The sequence below is a fragment of the Dreissena polymorpha genome, chromosome 1 (assembly GCF_020536995.1).
Source record: "Dreissena polymorpha isolate Duluth1 chromosome 1, UMN_Dpol_1.0, whole genome shotgun sequence".
NCBI classification, from domain to species: domain Eukaryota; kingdom Metazoa; phylum Mollusca; class Bivalvia; order Myida; family Dreissenidae; genus Dreissena; species Dreissena polymorpha.
In genome coordinates, this window is record NC_068355.1 from 36,246,592 (window position 1) to 36,266,596 (window position 20,005).

A 20,005-nucleotide genomic window follows, 5' to 3' on the forward strand; every position below is an offset into this window, starting at 1 on the left:
TAAATTTAACATGTTTATGAAGTTTATTCATTATTTTCCTCAATTTGTCTCGAACGACGTCTGTTTAGTGAAGCGCACGGATTCGCTGCGCTGAACTGCACCCTTGTTTATGAAGGGGTGCATATGGACTGCAAGGGCCGCCATATCAAAAATTATCAAAGGCTCTGGGAGTTCGTTTGTATGGACTATCTATCTAAACTGACATCACTTGGATTAATACTTTTGCTGTTATAACACGTCTTGATTATTCAATATATTACATGTATGCCATTGATGTCACATAACATGAAACATGCTTGATTGTTCAGATGTTTTTAAAAGGCCAATTGAACATGATAAAATATACAATTCTGATATTAAAGGTGTTTATCATTGCTAAATATCAGCGTTTACTTTTGATTTCTAACTTCGAAGTATGAATTCAAATACAGGAATGTCATATTTGACTGGGTGGCAAATGCAAGAATTGTATTCTGTCCATATATTATTATTCAATGAAAAATATAAAATAACTAGACATCACACAGATTTTTAAGTTTAGTATATGATTTGTTAAGATTTAAACATAATTAATAAATTTCCCAATTTTGATGAAAACGACGCTAATTTTCCCAAATTGACCGGTACCGGCGCCAGTCCCAAAGTGGTGAGGAAAACACTGCAAATGACAATGGCAAACACTGTTTGAAGAGAAACTAAGTGGCAATATATAAAGCTTTCAATGTTCCAATTTGGCAGAGTTATTCAATTAGTGTGGAAAAGATACATTTGTTTGTTGGTAACTTTTGCTAACCCCTATATATATTTGAATATATATCGAAAAACAAAACAAAAAATACGTTTTTGCTAGCTAGCTTCAATATTTTAGGGCAACATTTTAAAATAACATAGCCCAGTTGTTTAAAACCTAAATAGTTAATAAAACTAGCATAAACCGCTAACTTTGAACGTAACTATGTCAAGCTAATATTATAAGCAACTCGCTTATCAAACATTTGAAAAATAAATTAGAATAGAAATGTTCATAGAATAAAATAGATGCACTCTTTTAATTTAAACATTTAATTATTATTTTTTTAAAGATAAATGGCTGCTCAGCTTAATAGACCGTTTAAGTTTTTTTAACAACTGGGCCCGGATCATTGTGTTGTTGACTAAAGAAATTATATGAAGATACAATTTTGATCGCACATGGCTCTTCGTAAACTTTTTAATACTCTTTTCCAGTCTGAATAACGCCCTACAATTTTACTCCTTATGGCCGCAAAATTACGTAACCTTACTTTTAAAATGTAATTTGTCAGATTTGTAATAATTATTAAGCATATACAGTAATTTTGTAACATCATTTTTTTAAATCAAAAGCTAAAAAAGTAGACCTCGAACTTTTTCCGCTTATGGTTTCACTAAATAATCAATTTAATAAACTTAAAGGGATCTTTTCACGCTTTGGTAAAAATTGACAAAATTGAAAAAAGTTGTTTCAGATTCGTAAGTTTTCGTTTTAGTTATGATATTTGTGAGGAAACAGTAATACTGAACATTAACCATGCTCTAATATAGCCATTATATGCATCTTTTGACGATTTTAAAACCTAAAAATTATAAAGCGTTGCAACGCGAAACGATTGAATAATTTGGAGAGTTCTGTTTTTGTCGTTAAATTTTGTGAAACTACGAAGATTGCTTATATAAGGTATAAAATACGTCAAGAATGTGTATTGGCGGAATAGCTCAGTAGGCTAAAGCGTTTTTACTTCAGGACTCTGGCAGGACTCCAGGGGTCACTGGTTCGAAACCTGCTCCGGGCAATGTTCTTTTCCTTTTTTTAATTTTTTTCTTGATTTTTTACTGGAGCTTTTATGATCCAATGTTTACATTTATCAATATAAAGCATTTAATGAATAAGTTAAAAAAAATGCCAAAATCTGTGAAAAGGCCCCTTTAAACCAATCTTCCAAAATTACTGACATAGTAAATTATCAAGTTACACAATTAAAGCTGCAAATTATGTTATAACAGCTATAGGATCAGTTTAGCATAGATTTATTCTACATAACAAATACATTCTTTTATAAGCAAACACAACGGACAAGAACTTTAAATAAAGTGTCAACTGTGATCAATGAATGTCTTGAAAAAGCTGCAAATGTAGATAAGCTGCAAATGTAGATAAACTGCAGATGTGAATTATAATATAAGGGAATTAAATGCAACGCTGTTGTTATTTTAACTAAGCGATTTTATCTCCTTTGCGTTCATAAGAGTATAGACTATTTTGTTAGTTTTTGAAAACCTGTCATGTTATCATTCAAATGTCAACATACATTTTGGATGGAAATTAAAGTCAGAATTAATGGATTGTTTGAATTCACATTTTCCTTCTTGTTTATTAGAGACCCCCCCTGTCCTCTCACAGATTAGCATATTCTTTTTTTAATTGTCCGGACCTTTAATTTGATTGACCCGGACAGTCGGACTTCTGTTAATGTTGAGCCCAGTGGCAATTCATTTTTAACTGGTCTTTCTCAAAATTCACAACTGATGTATCTTTTATCATGGTAAATGTAATGATATAACGCTTTGCTTATGATTGAGGGTAATATACGTAAATAATAGATTATACAATCAAGTATATACTGTGCTGGATGATTTATTCAATTGTCACACATTGGTGTGTGTTTTTTAATATACTGGAGCAAATGGATACATGACTAATCTAATGAATTTGTTCCAAAAGCAGTTATAGTAAATGAACACTATCATATTACACATGATTACTTAAGATAAGTCTATATTTCATTGTGTGTGTCGGTGAAATTTTATAAGGTCAAGGTAAGATAACGTGTTTACAATTTATTAAAGTGCTAAATTTAAACTTAATTTCATACAGATATACAGCGTTTGAATAAATGCTCGATACAAAATGAAATTTAACCATTTAATGACAATTTATGTGGTTTTGAAGTGTGTATACTTAAATGTAATGGATAATCACTTGGAGAAAAATGTTAAACGTTATGCTTTGGAAATAGATTCCCATAGTATTGAGAAGTTAAAAACACATGCAGAGACGTTTGGATTTACCTTTATTACACAGGTATATATACAAAGATTGTCACCATCCAAGAAGTTAACTGTTTATTCAATGGTATTATTGTATAATGGTTTTTGCATTCTCAAAATATGTTAAATAATCATAATAAGCAAAAATGAACACATTATTAATAAAATTAAATATTTAATATTACTAGCTCGACTATTAACCAAATACTCCGAGCTATACAATACACCAAAATCGCTTCGCCTGCTTAATGCTCTGGTTAAGGTTAACGTGCATCATCATCATATCACTGTTTCTTCTACAGGTATTCAAATGAGTCTTCACAGTTGTGTTTGGGATAATTACTTAAGGTCATTGACCAAGTTCCATAAATTTGACCTGTGATTTAACAGAATTATGCACATTTTTTGAACTTAGAAAATTTGTTACAGTAAACGTGCAACATCTTTTTGTTTCTACAACATGCATTCAACTGAAACTTCACACATATGTTCGGCGTTATTGTGTGAGGTCACTGACCATGTTCCATAAATGTGATATGCAATTTAGCACACTATTCTGGATGGCGTTTGCGTGTCGGTACTCCATAGCTCTTTAGCTACACAAGATATGGAAATAAAACTGTTTCCATGCTCTAAATGAACATTAACTGACCAATACATAAATCCGTTACCATCTTTTTGGCAGGATTATGCCCTTTTTTGTACTTATAAAAGTCAAGTTTAGTTTGCGTGCAAGATGAAATGTAAGTTAAGTTTTGCGTGTTACATGCACGTATCTATGCAAATAATACTCACGTTCACTTGAAACTTAGCACATATTTCATCGACCAGGGCCTTTAATTGTGACCTGCAATTTAGCAGAATTATGCCACTTTTAGTATCTAAGAAATTCAGGTAAATTTTGCTTGCAACAATTCTTAATTGTGTAATAGGTAGATTAGAATCATGCATACATACATCGGGATTGTATTTTGGGTCAGTAAGGTCAATGTCACTGTTATTAAAAATTGAAACATTCTACTCAATAACTTTAATCCGAGGGCAGATATTGTGCTGTATTTGTTTGCATGTACATGTAGATTATATGCAGAGTTGGCTTACAAAGTAGATTAAATTTAGAAAATAAGCTAGTAAAATTTGATATTAACACGATATTTGTTGGATTCGATGGAATATCGATTTTATTTCACTATTGATCATATAAAATAATATTTTCCACTAGTGGCGCAACCACGAGTGAAAGTATATCATTTATGATTACGAGTGAATTAAAATCGATATTCCATCGAATCAAACTAATTTTCTTTTTATTTTATGCTTTTTTGACGGTTTATTTACAGTGTAAAAGAGTTAAACTCGAGAATTTCGCTGAATGAATGACGTTATTTCGTAGAAAATTATTACGTCATTTCACAGTAAAACAGTGAAAACCATCGATAATTGTCACTGTATTTTTTCACTGTTTGAAACAGTGAATTATCACGTTTTTATTCACTGATATTTCTCTACAAACCACCGGAAAGCCTACAATAAATCTTAGTTTTTAGCATGATCACATTTCTTGATTTAATTTTTACAATTGTTTAAGTTTAAGTAAATATAAACCATATATCTACTGGTACTACATATATTAAATTTCAAATATGTTTTTGTGGTCATTATATTAAGTAATTGAGAAAAAAACATTCATTATACAATCAAAACGGAAGAATAGATGAAAGAAGTGTCTTGGAACAGCTCTTACTTTTAAGTATATTTACCTCGATAGTATTTTCAAAATATAACTTAAACCCGATATTCAAAGGGGTACTGAGAGTCAAGCTCATAAACACTAACATGGAATTTTTGAACTCATCGATTAAATTAAATAATTGATTTGTTTACTTTATGAGCTGTTAGCTTTAATTGTGCACATATTCGAGTATTCTCAAATCAGATAGTAGAGGCATGTTTATCTATTTTAACTCAATCTATATCACAATGTGTGGAAAATGACATATTAATCATATTAACAGTATTAACTTAAATATGTGTTATCCAGATCTCCACCACTTTGGGCAAATCCATCTTATCTGTAGGTAGAAACGGTGCTGACCAATAGGTGACCCATAGGTGATAACACAATCTCGACAATTTAGAAAAATCAGCTTTGTTTTTATCCAAAGAGTATTTATTTTTCTCCTAAAATTTAGCTTGAGTTAGTATTTTATCCACCAATCGTGTATGTTATATTCAAACAAGAACAATTCATATGGCATCTGATTTGGAAAGAATTTTAAAAGTGTCAGCGTAATATATATATATATACACAGATCAATCGGGTTTTTGAAAAGCTAGCCCATTTGTAAAAAAGTATATTAATGTGTTAATGTAATTAATAAAGCTTATTAAATATTGATTCACTTAAGGACATTTCTTTGTGAGCTTGAAACTGCACACACCATAACTATTAAATGAGTAGCAATTCCTTTTCGGATTATGTTTTTGGAATTTCATTCTTCCCAAAATCTAGATAGGAAAGTAAAACCCCTATCAATCCAACACGATGCAAGACATCAAGAAGTAATGTGAAAAGTCCCATTTATCACCATTCTACACCGTACTGTTTAGGCTTGCATAATAAGCTATAGTATTTATTTATTTTTAGATTTTTTTTAACATGTCATTATGAAACCATTAGTCTATTTTATAATAAATTGATACAGTTTCATTGAAAATTGGTTTTTATTTTTACATTTTTTAAGCCTGACTGTGACGGTTTGCGCAAGAAAGAATTATATTTATGAATGAACATTATATGAACATCTATTCGTATTGTAATTGCGTGTTTTAGATTGCCTCCAACGTTGTTCTGTTTGAATTACGAGAGGATCATGACAATCAGGCCAAGAAGAGGTTAGATGACTTCAGGGAGGCTTTTCCTAATGAAGTAAGATCACAATTGGAAAATGGTTGGAACCATACACTGATTATACTTTATTTTAGCTCATTATGATAAATCACTTAAATTTTCGGGTTTGGAAATCCGTGCAATTTTAATCGCGAACATATGCGCATAATCTTACATTCGAGCTGTGTCAATTAAGATAAAAACGGAAAGTGCTGATTCATCAATATATCTTTGTTAAGCCGATCTTGCTAAACGCCAGCGGGACATGGGGAATATGGAAAACGGCTCTTATTTGAAGCGGTTCAAGTCTAATATGGTCTGCATAATTAGTTCCATATACAGATGATTGTTTATCACAAGTGTCAATTATTCTCACTGTTCTCAACATTACACTTTTTCGTGAAACACTCATATGCTTTTGAAGTGAAAAACATGATATTATAACTTCTCAACACTTTCGGGGCGGTTTCTTGCAGAACAAAGGATTACCATATCAAACATTCAAAATAAAATTGCTAAATAAAATTGATAATTAAGATTAACAATTCTAACATATCACATTTCATGTAAACAAAATAAAACATGTGACCATATAAGGGTATTTAATTATTTTTAAGGGTATTACATTGTTAACTATAAGCGGTGGTCTTACATTTGCGCATTAGCAGGAATACGATATAGTGCAAACATTAGACCTTCGCAAAGAATTTTGATTTACACAGTACTGTATTATACACTCGATTTGGTACATGTGTAATCGCCTGCTCCGTATCGCTAAGTGGAAACGTACTTCAGAGTTTCATGCTGAATGAACATTGTTATGAGATAAACTATATTGAAGTCGTATGAAGATTTGAGTGAGAAACGATATACACCATGTGAACATAAATACTTCCCTCGTTATCAGCTAAATGTCCTGATAAACCTAACGATGTATTGTCTGTTTATTTCATTTTAGATTATATCTGTGTCCCCTTACCAACTAGCCACGGTGAGGCATCGGATCACAAGAGCAACAACACCCAACAAACTATCTGAGGCATTACTCCTACGTAAAAAACGGTCTTCAAATTTGGTAAGTTTGAGCTTGTTTTGCTATTTACTGTGTTTGAACGTGTTTTATATTTTGTGCAAAAAGTCTTTTAAAAGTATAGTTTCATGTTTAAAATCAGTTGTATTTTCCACATTTGTCCTCCATATGCGGCATAAACTGTACATAATCAGGGTGACGAAGTGAAGATTACATTGTTGAACGGTTTATTTACGTTGGATCGCACTTTGTTCGCATGTGTTATCACAAATGAACAAACACATACTTTGATTGTTAACAGATTGCCAACTCGGACAGTTTCAATAAGTAATAATTGAATGAAGATCAGTTTTTTCATCACCAGAATTAATAATTAATTTTCTGATAGGAAACTCTAACCCAAAATTATCTCAAAATATGTTCAATATCATGTTACTATTAAACTATTTTATTTAATAATTACTCCATTTATTTTGGACATTAACTAAGTGTTTATACCCGAGGTGTATCTATTTCAGCAGAATACTTAACTGGGTAGCAAGAACTTATATTGATTAAGAAATATTTATTCACTATCATGTAATTTATAAAAACTCAGTAATGTGTGTTTGTAGGTGTGTGAGCCCTACTATGACTCCAGTATACAGGAAGCCTGGGCCCTGGGTTACACTGGGAAGGGAGTCACAGTGGCAGTCGTTGATACGGGAATAGAAATCCACCATCCAGACCTCGTGAAAAATATGGTGGGTCCTCTAATTGCATATCCTCTTCTATTGATTTCCTAAAATAAGATTAGAATTTCTCAATTGATAAATGCACGGAGTGTATATTGATAGGAGATGAATCGAGTATTTGACCCTTATTGTAGTAAATTCAATCTTATGCAAAAACTATTCATCCGATTTTATTGGTTTATACGTTATCTTGTTGCTTATTTATTCCTCTTTCAAAAAAATATAACTTTTAGTATATTCCCGTTGTTATTAATGGATTTATAGCGAGTTAAACACAAGAAATACACATTTTATGTTTTACCACCGCGCGTTTTAACGTGTTGTGGCTATCGATCTTTTACAATTAGCGTACAGCGAAGCGCCGAGGTTATACATTTTGATGTACCCACTCACGTCTTTTGTCAAATTATAGTTTCATTTCTTGGCCGATTTTGACAAATTATATATCATTAGAAAGCTTACGTTACGTAGTAAACAGATATATAAATACATATTAAGTTTTTCTTCTGATTTCGACAGCCCGGCGAGTTATAACTTTAACTTTTGCAAATATCATATAGTTTTGGAGTTTTAGAATCTAGATTTACGGTTGACATGTTCGTACTTAATACCAATTTGCAGCGTTTATATTTGGAGTTCAGTTTTAAAAATTACATCTTGCTTAGGAGAATAGAATTCTGTATACGTTTAAAAAAAAATTGTTTAAAATTAATTAAGGAATGAAGGCGGAAGAAAGAAGCGCGCGTTCCTAACGCACTGAACTGATGCTACGGTCTAAGCGATTATGCTTTTGTTTAGAAACCGGCCATTGAATTTCCTTTGCCATATTATTATATTTTTTATGGAATATATTGTAGTATTTTGTTCACGAAACATCAATAAAGCTTATTATAAATGAATCTTTATAAATTAACGATTTCAGCTCTTGTTTATAACACAGAAAGTGTGTTAAATTTATGAGGAAACAGCGTATATAGCGGACCCTCTCGATATTATTCGGCTTTGCGTGCATACTTGAAATAAAATGGGTGTATAAAAACATTAATCGTTTGCTGTTTATTATCAACGAGGTATTTATGTATAATTATATGAAATGTTATTTACCTTAAATTATCAATTTATTAAAGATTCTTGAAAATCACGGTCGGTGTTACGAAGGTCATTTCGTATTTTGACATCAGGGCATCATGTCCAACTATTCAAAATCAGATTTTTTTCATTGGGACGATGACGGCTTGGATTTAGACAGGCAGACAGATAGTTTATTCAGACTTATACAGCAGTACATCGTCTTCAACTCAAATATATAAATTATTTTTAGACGAATTGTTAGGTGATTACACATATAGCAGTGATGATTCTGAGAATGTTTTCATGTTTTTATCCGTGTAATCTAGAGTCCGTGGTTTGAGCATTTTTATCGCGGTGTTCAATAAAAGATATCTCAATAATCTTATTTATTGATAGATCTGTGGTTTTATTGCCCCTGTGTTCAGCACAAACCAATTATCACGTTATGATCAGATACTGTGCCGACCAATACTAAATAACACTATGGTGTCATACGCCACAGCAGGGACCTATACTTGTATATTGGTCCCTAACCACAGGTGGCAATGTCTGGTCAGTTTACACTTTTTATGATACCTCCATGTCTTCTCGTGGCATTAGTGGTCATTTCTTGGAGTAATGTAACGCCAAATACTCAATTTTGCGTTTATAAGATATGTAGCGTATTGAAAACATTTATAGTCATCTGCCCATACAGATTGCCATAAACTAAATACTGTATAGATGTCAGCCAGCTTAATCATAGTAATTATAAGTGCTTAATACCTATACATGTACATTTTAAACATTTAAAAATATAATACTTAACATTTAACGTATTTAGCGGGTACCGCTAAAAAACTCCGTCATTTCGTATTCCTATAAAGAGTGTATGGTAGTGTACGGAACAACATGATTAAAAACAGCATTCTCATTTGACCACAACGGGGTTAAATAATCTTTCCGAAAAATACAAATAATACAGAGTTATAATTTAGAATTCTATATATTTATAACTCTGATAACTTATAAAGATATTTCAATATACATGCATAGACAGTTGACCGTGATTTTCAAGAATCTTTAAATAATTTTAATTAATTGATAATTTATGGTTAATAACCTTTCAAATAGTTTTACAGAATTACCTTTACTAATAAACAACAAACGATGAATGTTTTGACACCCATTATATTTGAAGTATGCAAAGCCGAAAAATATCAAGAGGGTCCGCTATATACGCTGTTTCATCATAAAATTAACACCCTTTCTGTGTTATAATCAAGAGCTGAAATCGTTAATTTATTAAGCTTCATTAATACTTAGCTTTTTTGATATGTCTCTAGAACAAAATATTTCAATATATTCCATAAAAAATATAATAATCATGGCAAAGGGAATTCAATGGCCGGTATCTAAACAAAAGCCTTATCGCCAAGACCATAGCATCAGTTCGGTTCGTTAGGACCGCGCGCTACTTTTTCCGCCTTCATTTCTTACTTGCTTTCATTTTTAAACCATTTCTTTCTTCTATCATATACAGAATTCTATTCTCCTAAGCAAGATGTTATTTTTAAAACTGAACTCCAAATATAAACGCTACAAATCGGTATAAAGTACACACATGTCAATCGTAAATCTAGATTCTAAAACTCCAAAACGGTATGATATTTGCAAAAGTTAAAGTTATAACTCGCCGGGCTGCCGAAATCAGAAGAAAAACTTAATATATATTTATATATCTGAAAACTACGTTACGTAAGCTTTCTAATGATATATAATTTGTCAAAATCGGCCTAGAAATGAAACTATAATTTAACAAAATACGTGAGTGGGTACATCAAATGTATAACCTCGGCGCTTCGATAAAAGATCGATAGTTACGACACGGTCACGTGACTTAGACACAACAAGATATTTGGCTTAACGGTCCCGTTTCGAATCCGTGTAATCTAGAGTCCGTGATAAATGGAATATTTTGCTAAAATATGATTTGAATTTCTCAATTAAATGGAATATTCTTGGCCAGCAAGAGAAACAAATATTGGGTGATACAAATACGAACTTCGTTTCAAATAGTTTTTGACTAAAATTTTAACGTTTTGTTCAAAATAGTTCTGGCGTAAGATAATAATTATCAATTATGGTAACATATCAGTTTGATGCTGAATATTGTATATGTACGTGTATGCATATTTTAAATAACGTCCCTTGTAAATTCGTTGGGTCGAACAATTACTTGGTCCTGGCCTAAAACACTTAATACCTTTGTAAAATAAAGCATGCACTATTAAATATCTCACTGTGACTTAAAACTGTTCATGTTATGTTAATTATTTCTTCGCACACTCATATTATTTTTGTTGCGAAAACACAAAATGTTATAAGTCGGTCAGGATTTAAATATTTTTGGTGTAGATGACACTTAATGCTTCTAAAGCATATAGAATATATCTGAAAGCATATATTTTGCAGAGGAAAAAAGCTTTAAGTATTTTGATTTCTAAAATTTAAGAAATTGCCAGTTATAAGTGTAGTGAGCAGACTTTTTGCACAATACTTTTAGTATTAATATCTGCATGAGATTTTCTTATCAAAATGGATTGCTTTTAACTAAATTCCTTTTATATTTCAGAATATAAAGCTGTCATTTAGTTTCATCGACAAGAACCAAAGTTATATTACACCACAGAAAACACATAATTACAAGGAATTTGATGACGTTACAATGTAATATTTTTCTGGTTACAGCCAAACAAACAAACCCTGTTGAGTATCTTTTAATAAGGATACCTATTTATTACATCATTAAGTTCTTTTCACTTGTTGTTTTAAGTATAAATATTGCTTTATAAAAGTAAATATGCCATATAACTTGAAAAAATAAACTAAATTTCCAAAGTGTCAATAGGTACTATTTAATATTGCTGAACAATACTTATGTTGCGTTAATATTTTATCATGTAAATATTTCTTAAAGCAATTAAAAAAATAATTAGATTCCTTGAATTGTCTATATCAAAGTCAGTGGTTACAGTTGTTAAAATGATGTTTAATGATTATTTTGCCTATTAACGATATCAAAGCAGGTATAGTTTTGTAATATATCAGATGAGGTTTTGAATAATATTAATGGAGAGGCTTGTCGTTACGTTATTTTATTCGTACCGAGCCAGATATATTACAAAACAATCAGGCAGTAATCTGTTCTTATGTTTATCATACTTCTTAATCCCCATTTTAAAAGAAATAAGTAACAAAATCGCTTCGACGCTACACTTTTGGCGGGAATGAATATACTCTTTTTCGTTTGACAATGTTAATCATGACGTCATGAGCACGGGCGTTTTATAGTGGTAAAATATGTTTTTTGCTGTTTAATTTGTTTTGTTTTTTGTTTTAAATATATTGGACCTTGGTATCACATTATGTGTTTAGTTGAATGTTTGAGTCTGATGTACTAAAAGTCTAAAACTGATGAATACATAGTTTATTTCGATTTATATGATTTACCACCTTACAACTTCCGGTTGAACTGATATAAAATATATATCAGGCAGCGTGTTCTCAGGATTATATCAATGAAGCGGTATGATAAATGTCACATCTTTCAGACATGGTACGCTTTGTGCCGGTGTTATAGCGGCAGAGAAAGGCAATGGTGTTTGTTCAGCAGGAGTCGCATTCAATGCAACATTAGTCGGCAAGTGTTCGAGTTTTTAGATATATATGGAAGCATAAGAACAAACAGTCAAATGTTCATGTCATTACAAATTGCCAAATGGACATATTATGGGACTAGAGCTCAAAATTAAAGGTCATAACTTTTGAATTATGACAAAGCGTTATACACAAATACCTTTCTTTTGAGACCTGGCTTAAGATTGCATCTGGGGTGGGTGAGTTTAAGGTCAAGACCACTATTAGTTAATGCTTAATATAATTTTTACATATTTACTGAAGAAGAAGTATTAATATAATTAATATGTGATACATTTGTATTCATAATTACATTAAATGAAGGTTAGATGAAGTCCAGAAACCGTCATTGACTTGATAAAACTTCTGTGTTCAACAATCATTTGATTGAGAGTTTAGAGTTCTATGTTTCTTGTTCATAAGCGATTATCCTACAACACAACTTCTCTGTTGGAATTTGTCACTGTTTTCAGCTTTAAAAGTTTTTGGCATAGAAGAAAAGTATTTAGAACGAGGGCTCTGGGAAGGGAAGCAGTTTAACTATGACAAGGTCCACCTTGCATTGCAGCATAAAAGGAATGAAATTGACATCTACTCATCTAGCTTTAATGTCGAGGAACCATTTATTAGAAATGAACTTCTAAGTAGAACTGTACTTCAGCAAGGAGTGGAGCAGGTTTGTTTTATGAAGATCACATGTTATTGTTAAAATGCCATGACACTTATTTTAACCGACTTATTATCATACCACCTATTACGAATCAGATGATGCTATAACGGAATCAGAATGAACACTTGCTTGTCTTTCAGTACTCACAAACTTGTTCGGCTAATTACTTCTGAACGATTCAATATACAACAATAAAACAGGCATGCGTTATTCCTTATGTGTTGTTGTTCCTTTGCAATTATATCAGGATTTTGCTGAGTCTGTGGTCGTTTTTTAAGGTATTTATTTGTATCAGAATGTTTAACAGCTTGATATACTTGATTACATAAGGCGTTGGTGGTTTGTCATCAGAATATGAATATACAACTTATACGTACACATTTCATCATAATGATTTATTTTTCTGTATGATGAAGATGTTATATAATGATATGCTAGTTGTCTGCCTTTGAATCACAGATTGTCTGATGTCTTCTGCCCCGTATGTTCCATTTTAATTTGGATTACAATTTCACAAGGGGATACATTGATACAATGTCTTTGTATAATCTATAAACATCTCAAAAGGTCACATTAACGTTGCAAATAAAGCACCGAACTAACTAGAGTGCTAATTATTCCCCGTATGTGATTCTGGAAAAAATCACCATGTCACTTCTGCAATTAAAGCGGATTAATTGCCAAATCTGCACCTACCGCGATATGATCATATGATCAGAGAAAACAATTTACAAGGCTGCAAACATTTTCTTCTTTTTTGAAAGGATAAACATGAGCATGTTTGTGGGTTTGGAGAAGTGAAGATAAAGATGTATTCTCACATTTCAGGGTAGACACGGTAAGGGAAGCATTTATGTCTTCTCAGCGGGAAATTCGGGCGATGAAGCCTGGATACATGATCGAAATCTGGAAACATTTGCCAACAGCATTTATACTCTGGTTTTCAACAGTATGGGTATTAACGGAAGTCGTCCCATATACATAAGGAAAGGTGCCTGTATTCTGGCCGCAACAGTCGGCGATCATAAGCTGCTTACTGGAGAACCTTTGGTAAGTATTTCACAGAAGGCCGAAAGGACTTGTTGAATATTGACAGAATTTCAATTTCAAATAAGTCACGATGTTTAGTAAAACATATCTCAATATTAAGAGTCAAGATCACAAAATGTGTAAAATACAATTGTGGTGGCAACTACTCTTAAACTGGTTTCACAGTTGAACAGCCACAAAAAAAGACGTAAAGAACTGAATTCAACTTGTAGGCTTTCTGCAGTTTATTGAGTAAACAAACACTATTATGTTTATTTAGTGACCTATGGTTTTCTCGGTGTTTAAACAAGTGTTGTGAGGGCATCTTTGCCTTTAACATTTCTAATATGATATAATTTGTTTTTGCTCACCTTAGATGGTTATATGGAGCTTTTTGTCTGTTGTTTGCCGTCCCTTGTGTGTTGCCTCTAATCAATATATTCATCGTGAACGCTCTTCTAGATGCTCATTTATTTCTCGATTCTTTATGAATCATGGTAAAACATGTGTGTTAACTTGTTAAAAATACTAGTATACCTTGATAAAAATATTTGTCCCAATTAAGGCTTGACATAGTTTGAAAATGGGTCAGGTGTGGCAAAATAGTAGGTAATTAGGTAAAATTAAAGGCAACGCTTGTGAACAATCTTTGTGTCACATTTGTTGCCTAGCAATAGCTTCATCTCAACATTGTATTTTGGTTCATGATTATAACCTTTTTTCAAATAATATATTGCCATATTGCAACAACAGGCGTCAGGGGTATCATTCGCCCCATTTGTGACAAACGTTAGTTATTATTGCAATTTCATAAACCTAACGTTGACTCAAGCAACAAAAGGGTACACTGTTTGTGTCATTCTCGTATGTGTTTGTAGAGGACCACAAGTAACAAAAATGGCTGTAAAGCGTTTTCAGGCTCGTCAGCGGCTGCTGCTAGAGCTGCAGGATCCATAGCACTCATGCTCGATGCTAAGTATGTATTCTTGTTAGTTGTTGTATAACCCACATACACAATGTAGTGAATTTTATGGCAGGAATTTTCTTCGTTTGGTCCTTAACCAAATTATTCTATTCAATATCTTAAATATTTGGTTGCTTTTAAAACATTAAAAATCTACAGGTCAGAACACAGTTGGTGGATTTAAAATGAGTGTTCACATACTTGCTCATATGGTAACCGTAAACCTCAATTCTCAAACTTATTTTCATCTGTTCAAGTATACGGCTGTCAGAAGAGTTTACATTAATAAAAAGTATTCACATATTTGCAAAATAACATGTTTCAAAGAAAAATGTATGAATTATATTCAAACAAGCAAAATATTTTCCTAACTGAGAAATATATTTTTTAAACATATGTTTCTTTACTTGTAGTCCATGATCAAAGTTTTAATACATTTCATCGACAATTTAGCCAAAACGTGTATTAACTATGTAGGATTTTTACTATATCCTATTAATGGCCGATGACCTGCTTGGTGTAGCGATTTAGCTTTTGTTCAATATCCATAGCATGCACAATTTTTTTTATCTTTTTCTTTGTTACTATAATTATTAAAAACTATTCAAATATTACAGAATAATAGTAAAATATTTTTATGATATATAAAATATACGCACATTTGTGAACAAGTCCTTTTAAGTTTTATTTTAACAGAAACGGTCACATGGTACAGATGTATCAAATTCTTCAAAATTATTTTGTTCCTCTGTTTCTGCAAGGTGTCTAAAGAATGCGTAATTTTATTATGGTTATTTATGAGGCTCATTTGATTTTGAGATAAACATGTTAAAGGGCAACGTAAGAGATATCTAGAGAACTATCTGAACTGTAATCATCTGTATTTTGTACGCTGGTTTCTTGGGGGGGGGGGACAAGGATGATTCCTATTGAGTTGTTGGTCCAAGGTCAATGTTGCAGTGCCTTTTAACATGAATATTATACCTGCACAAAACATACGGAATTCTTTCACCAATTTTTTGTCATCAGGTCAAAGATCAAGGTCAGAACTGTTTTCTCAAGCGTCATGGTTGCTTTAACAAAATATCTAGACCATGCTTTGACGTTGTGTGCTGGTTATTCTTCAATAAGAAGCCTGTTTATTTTTAGGTCAATCAATCAAAGATCAATGTCAAGGACGCTTGTATAATAAAATCGATTTCCACACAAGACCAAGAGATCATAAGATTATATTAATTAGCATACGGTTAGTCTTGAGGGAAGGACAACACTTATCAATTTTGAGATATTGTGCTCAAAATTCAAATTCACCGGTCTATTCAATATCACAAAAAGTCATGGATAATATTGTGCTTTTCAGTTCAAATTTAACCTGGAGAGATGTTGCCTATATTATAGTGCACACTTCTTCACTTGATGCAGTCAAACATGAGCAGGAGCAAACCAATGGTGCTGGATTGAAATGTATGTAAAATTAGAGTATTAAAATTTCCTTCAAAGCAAGTGTTTCTGATAGTCATTGTTTAAAAGGATATGACATCCACATTACATGCGAAGACATCAATATACATTTAAATTCAACTAAAAAAATAAAATCTTGTCAATGTTTAAAATATTAAACTTGGATTCGAAATTAATGGTGTATGCCATAAATGTGCATGTTTAATACACCTAAATAAACAAAAAGCTGTGTCAAATTGAAAAGAAGAAGTGCATCTTTTAGATGATAAATATAACATAAAACAATATATGATAAAACAGTTCTGTCAGTAATGCATGTCAAAAAGAAGTTTTCACATATTTTGTAAGGAAGCACGGACAATTTTATGACTCATGAATGTGGTATTTCTACGATTCAGTTGATTCATACTTTGGGTTTGGTCTTCTCAATGAAACAGCCATGGTACTGAAAGCAAAGGATTGGAAAAATGTGCCTCTACTTCAAAATATGACATTTAGTGCCGCTATTATGTAAGAAAGCATGGATTATTTATTACCTTTTCACTTACTTCTACGTTTGAATTTAAGAAAATACATACAAATGAAGAATAATAACCATTTTATTGATCACAATTGGCACCTCAACACAAAATATAAGATAATTACTGGTAATAAATTGTATATTATGTGAACATAAAGAAATTTAAGCTTGTGTGTTATACTAAGAATTAAAGTGTAAGTTGATATCGTGTTTCTAACTTTTTTCAATAATTCAAATACTGAATAATTTTTACGCAAATTTCTGTCTAAAACGTTTTGTAAGGTGTATGGTTGGTGTATAAACGGTGACTTGATATTTATTCAAGAATTCCTAAAAAAAAGTAAAAATGCTGCAAACGAACATTTTTATCTAATTCTGTTTATTTCAGACACAATTCCGCACATTCTGTCAAGTCAAAAGTATTAGTTCACACATGCAAACCATCATCAAATAATTGTGTTACAAATGTGGAACAAGTATCAGTAAACATGAAATTGTCCTCTGATGAAGCCAGTTTTAAGGCGACTGATATCATATTGGTATCCCCATCAGGGACAGAGAGCTACGTATTGAATCATTATACAGGTAACAACACGTTTGACTTTAAAAAGCAAATCCATGAAACATGGAGCTTCTCTTCAGTTCATTTTTGGGGTGAAAATGCAGCAGGTGAATGGACCATAAACGTACATCACACACGATGGACAGAATTATTCAGTGAGTATTTTCTTAAATCCTCTCACAATCTTATAGATCCATGATAAGTATTACAAATATTATATGAAGGTTTATCATTTGCTTGAATGTGTTATCGTATGCAATAAATTGTGTGTACTATATAACTATATATAATGTTATTGAGTTACCGTATAATTGCGGTATATACATATATTATTTCCTTATTAATTTCATGGCAGTGTTTATGTGTTTAGAATATAATTATAAGACATTTAAAACATTTTCTTTCAAACTCCGAGTATCGCGTGTTTAAATCCCAGCTCGGCCACACGTGTGTGGGTATTGGTAACGAATTCCTTTCTACAACCAGTTTCTCCTACTTCGGATTCAAGTAGGACAGTACTGGCCGCCGTAAAATGATTGTTATACGGTTGAAAACGGGAAAATTCCAACTAAACAAACACAAACAAACAATGCCAAAGGTGTCTGTTCATGCATAAACAATTTCATAACACTTTTTATCATTATCATTCAATAAGAGACAAATATGCCCTACCATGTTTTTCCAATATCCAAGTATTCAATCAACCGACAGTTCTTGTTAAAAGATCTGACTTTTCAACACAGATTGTCTGCCGTATTCACTTTAATCACTTTATAGGAAACATGGATCTCATCAATTGTATGTGTGTTGTATATATTAACTTCTGAAAAGCATTATACTTTTATAGTATGTCAATATCTTTTCAGATTGGAACTTTGTGCCGCACCATGCTGAAATAACGTTCTTTGGGTATTGTGAGATTTGCAACGCCAGCTTATTTGAAGAAAATGCTCCTAGTTACTTACTTCAAAAGATATCCAATGTTTATGAAACACTGCCAATACACACTTGGCTTCAAGTGGCTGTAACCCTAGTTGCTGTTGCGATAGTCACCATAATATTTTATTACTATAATCTTTTTTCTAAGATTACATTTGTTTTGAACCTATTTAAATTGACAATACAAAAACGACAAGTGACCCCCGTTTTCATCCCACAGAGTCAAATGAACAAAGAAGAAAGCGACATGAGATCGGACGAATGACCCAAACCGTAATGCATTGGATCATATGGGATATACTCGTAGAATTCTTCCAGCCGTGTTTTATTATTTCGCATATTCCAATAGAAGAGATTTACAGGGCCCGATTTTCATGTTCAAATGCTTACAATTCGTGTGCCAGGACACCTCCGAGTTTAACAGTTTTATTCCTTGGGATACCATCGGAACATCGAAAAAGAACACAAATTTTTAATTAATTTCCTTGAAGCCCCAGTCAATTGTCAATTAGCATGTCACCTTTGAATGGTCCTGCGCTTAGGTTGTCCAAATCATGTTCCGAGGTCGAAACTCTCTATGCCAATTTGGTCGAATGACTTATAGAAACTTCTAAAGTAAATAACTTCAAAAAATCGCAAGGGTCATGAGTCGAGTATTTGATGTGTAAAACTGTCTGGTTTTCATCTATAGGATTTGTTCAAATCATGTCCAATGGTCAAACTAATCAGTCCCCAGGGTCGACATAATTTTTATGGACATGTATTGTTACATCTTATAGTGATCCTCCGCTTAGTTTTTCCCAATCATGACCCTGACATCAAAACTTGCCACGACCAAGGGTCAAATTATGTATATTAGACTTGTATAGTTTGTAGTTTTTATATAGTTGTTTTACATGTATATAGTGAACACTTCAATTTGTTCTAAAAACCGTCTCAGAATATATCAAATGTGTGTCATACAGAGTGAAAAATCTAGATGCAGACAGTTATTACTCATAAATAAAAAATTTTAACAGTTCTTACCACAAGTGTGTATAATGATGATTATGATGTTGATGACATAATTATGATAATGACTTCGAAGATAAACTGATCACGACGGTGATGGTGGTGATAAGGATTATGATGTTGGTAGTCATTATTCTGGAGATGATATTGATGTTTCTGCTGCTATCTATGGAGATCAGGAGGAGGGGAAGACGGAGATGAAAGGAGAGCATCAAAATGATTTGCCACAGGAAACCGCATTTGTGTTATTACCGCAAACGCCAAACATCGAACGCGTTATGGTGTTCAATACCAAAGTCAGGTTGACATCAAAGTGCGTTCATAGCTTATCACAAGCTGATGTTCGAAACCTTTGTGGGGGCTAAACAATGGTCGTTTAC

At 32.2% G+C, this 20,005-nt stretch overlaps 1 protein-coding gene across 1 annotated transcript; it reads left to right on the plus strand.

The window, feature by feature from the left end:
• Positions 1–2,819: 2,819 nt before the first annotated feature.
• Positions 2,820–19,639, plus strand: LOC127876946 (neuroendocrine convertase 2-like). Its single transcript, XM_052422502.1, has 13 exons — positions 2,820–3,100; positions 5,900–5,995; positions 6,915–7,031; positions 7,601–7,729; positions 11,406–11,500; positions 12,385–12,473; positions 12,943–13,145; positions 13,968–14,189; positions 15,047–15,144; positions 16,493–16,596; positions 16,992–17,103; positions 17,502–17,830; positions 18,542–19,639. The coding sequence occupies exons 1-13, from the start codon at positions 2,927–2,929 to the stop codon at positions 18,877–18,879; spliced, it is 2,106 nt and encodes a 701-aa protein (XP_052278462.1). The 5' UTR covers positions 2,820–2,926; the 3' UTR covers positions 18,880–19,639.
• The last annotated feature ends 366 nt before the right edge of the window (positions 19,640–20,005 follow it).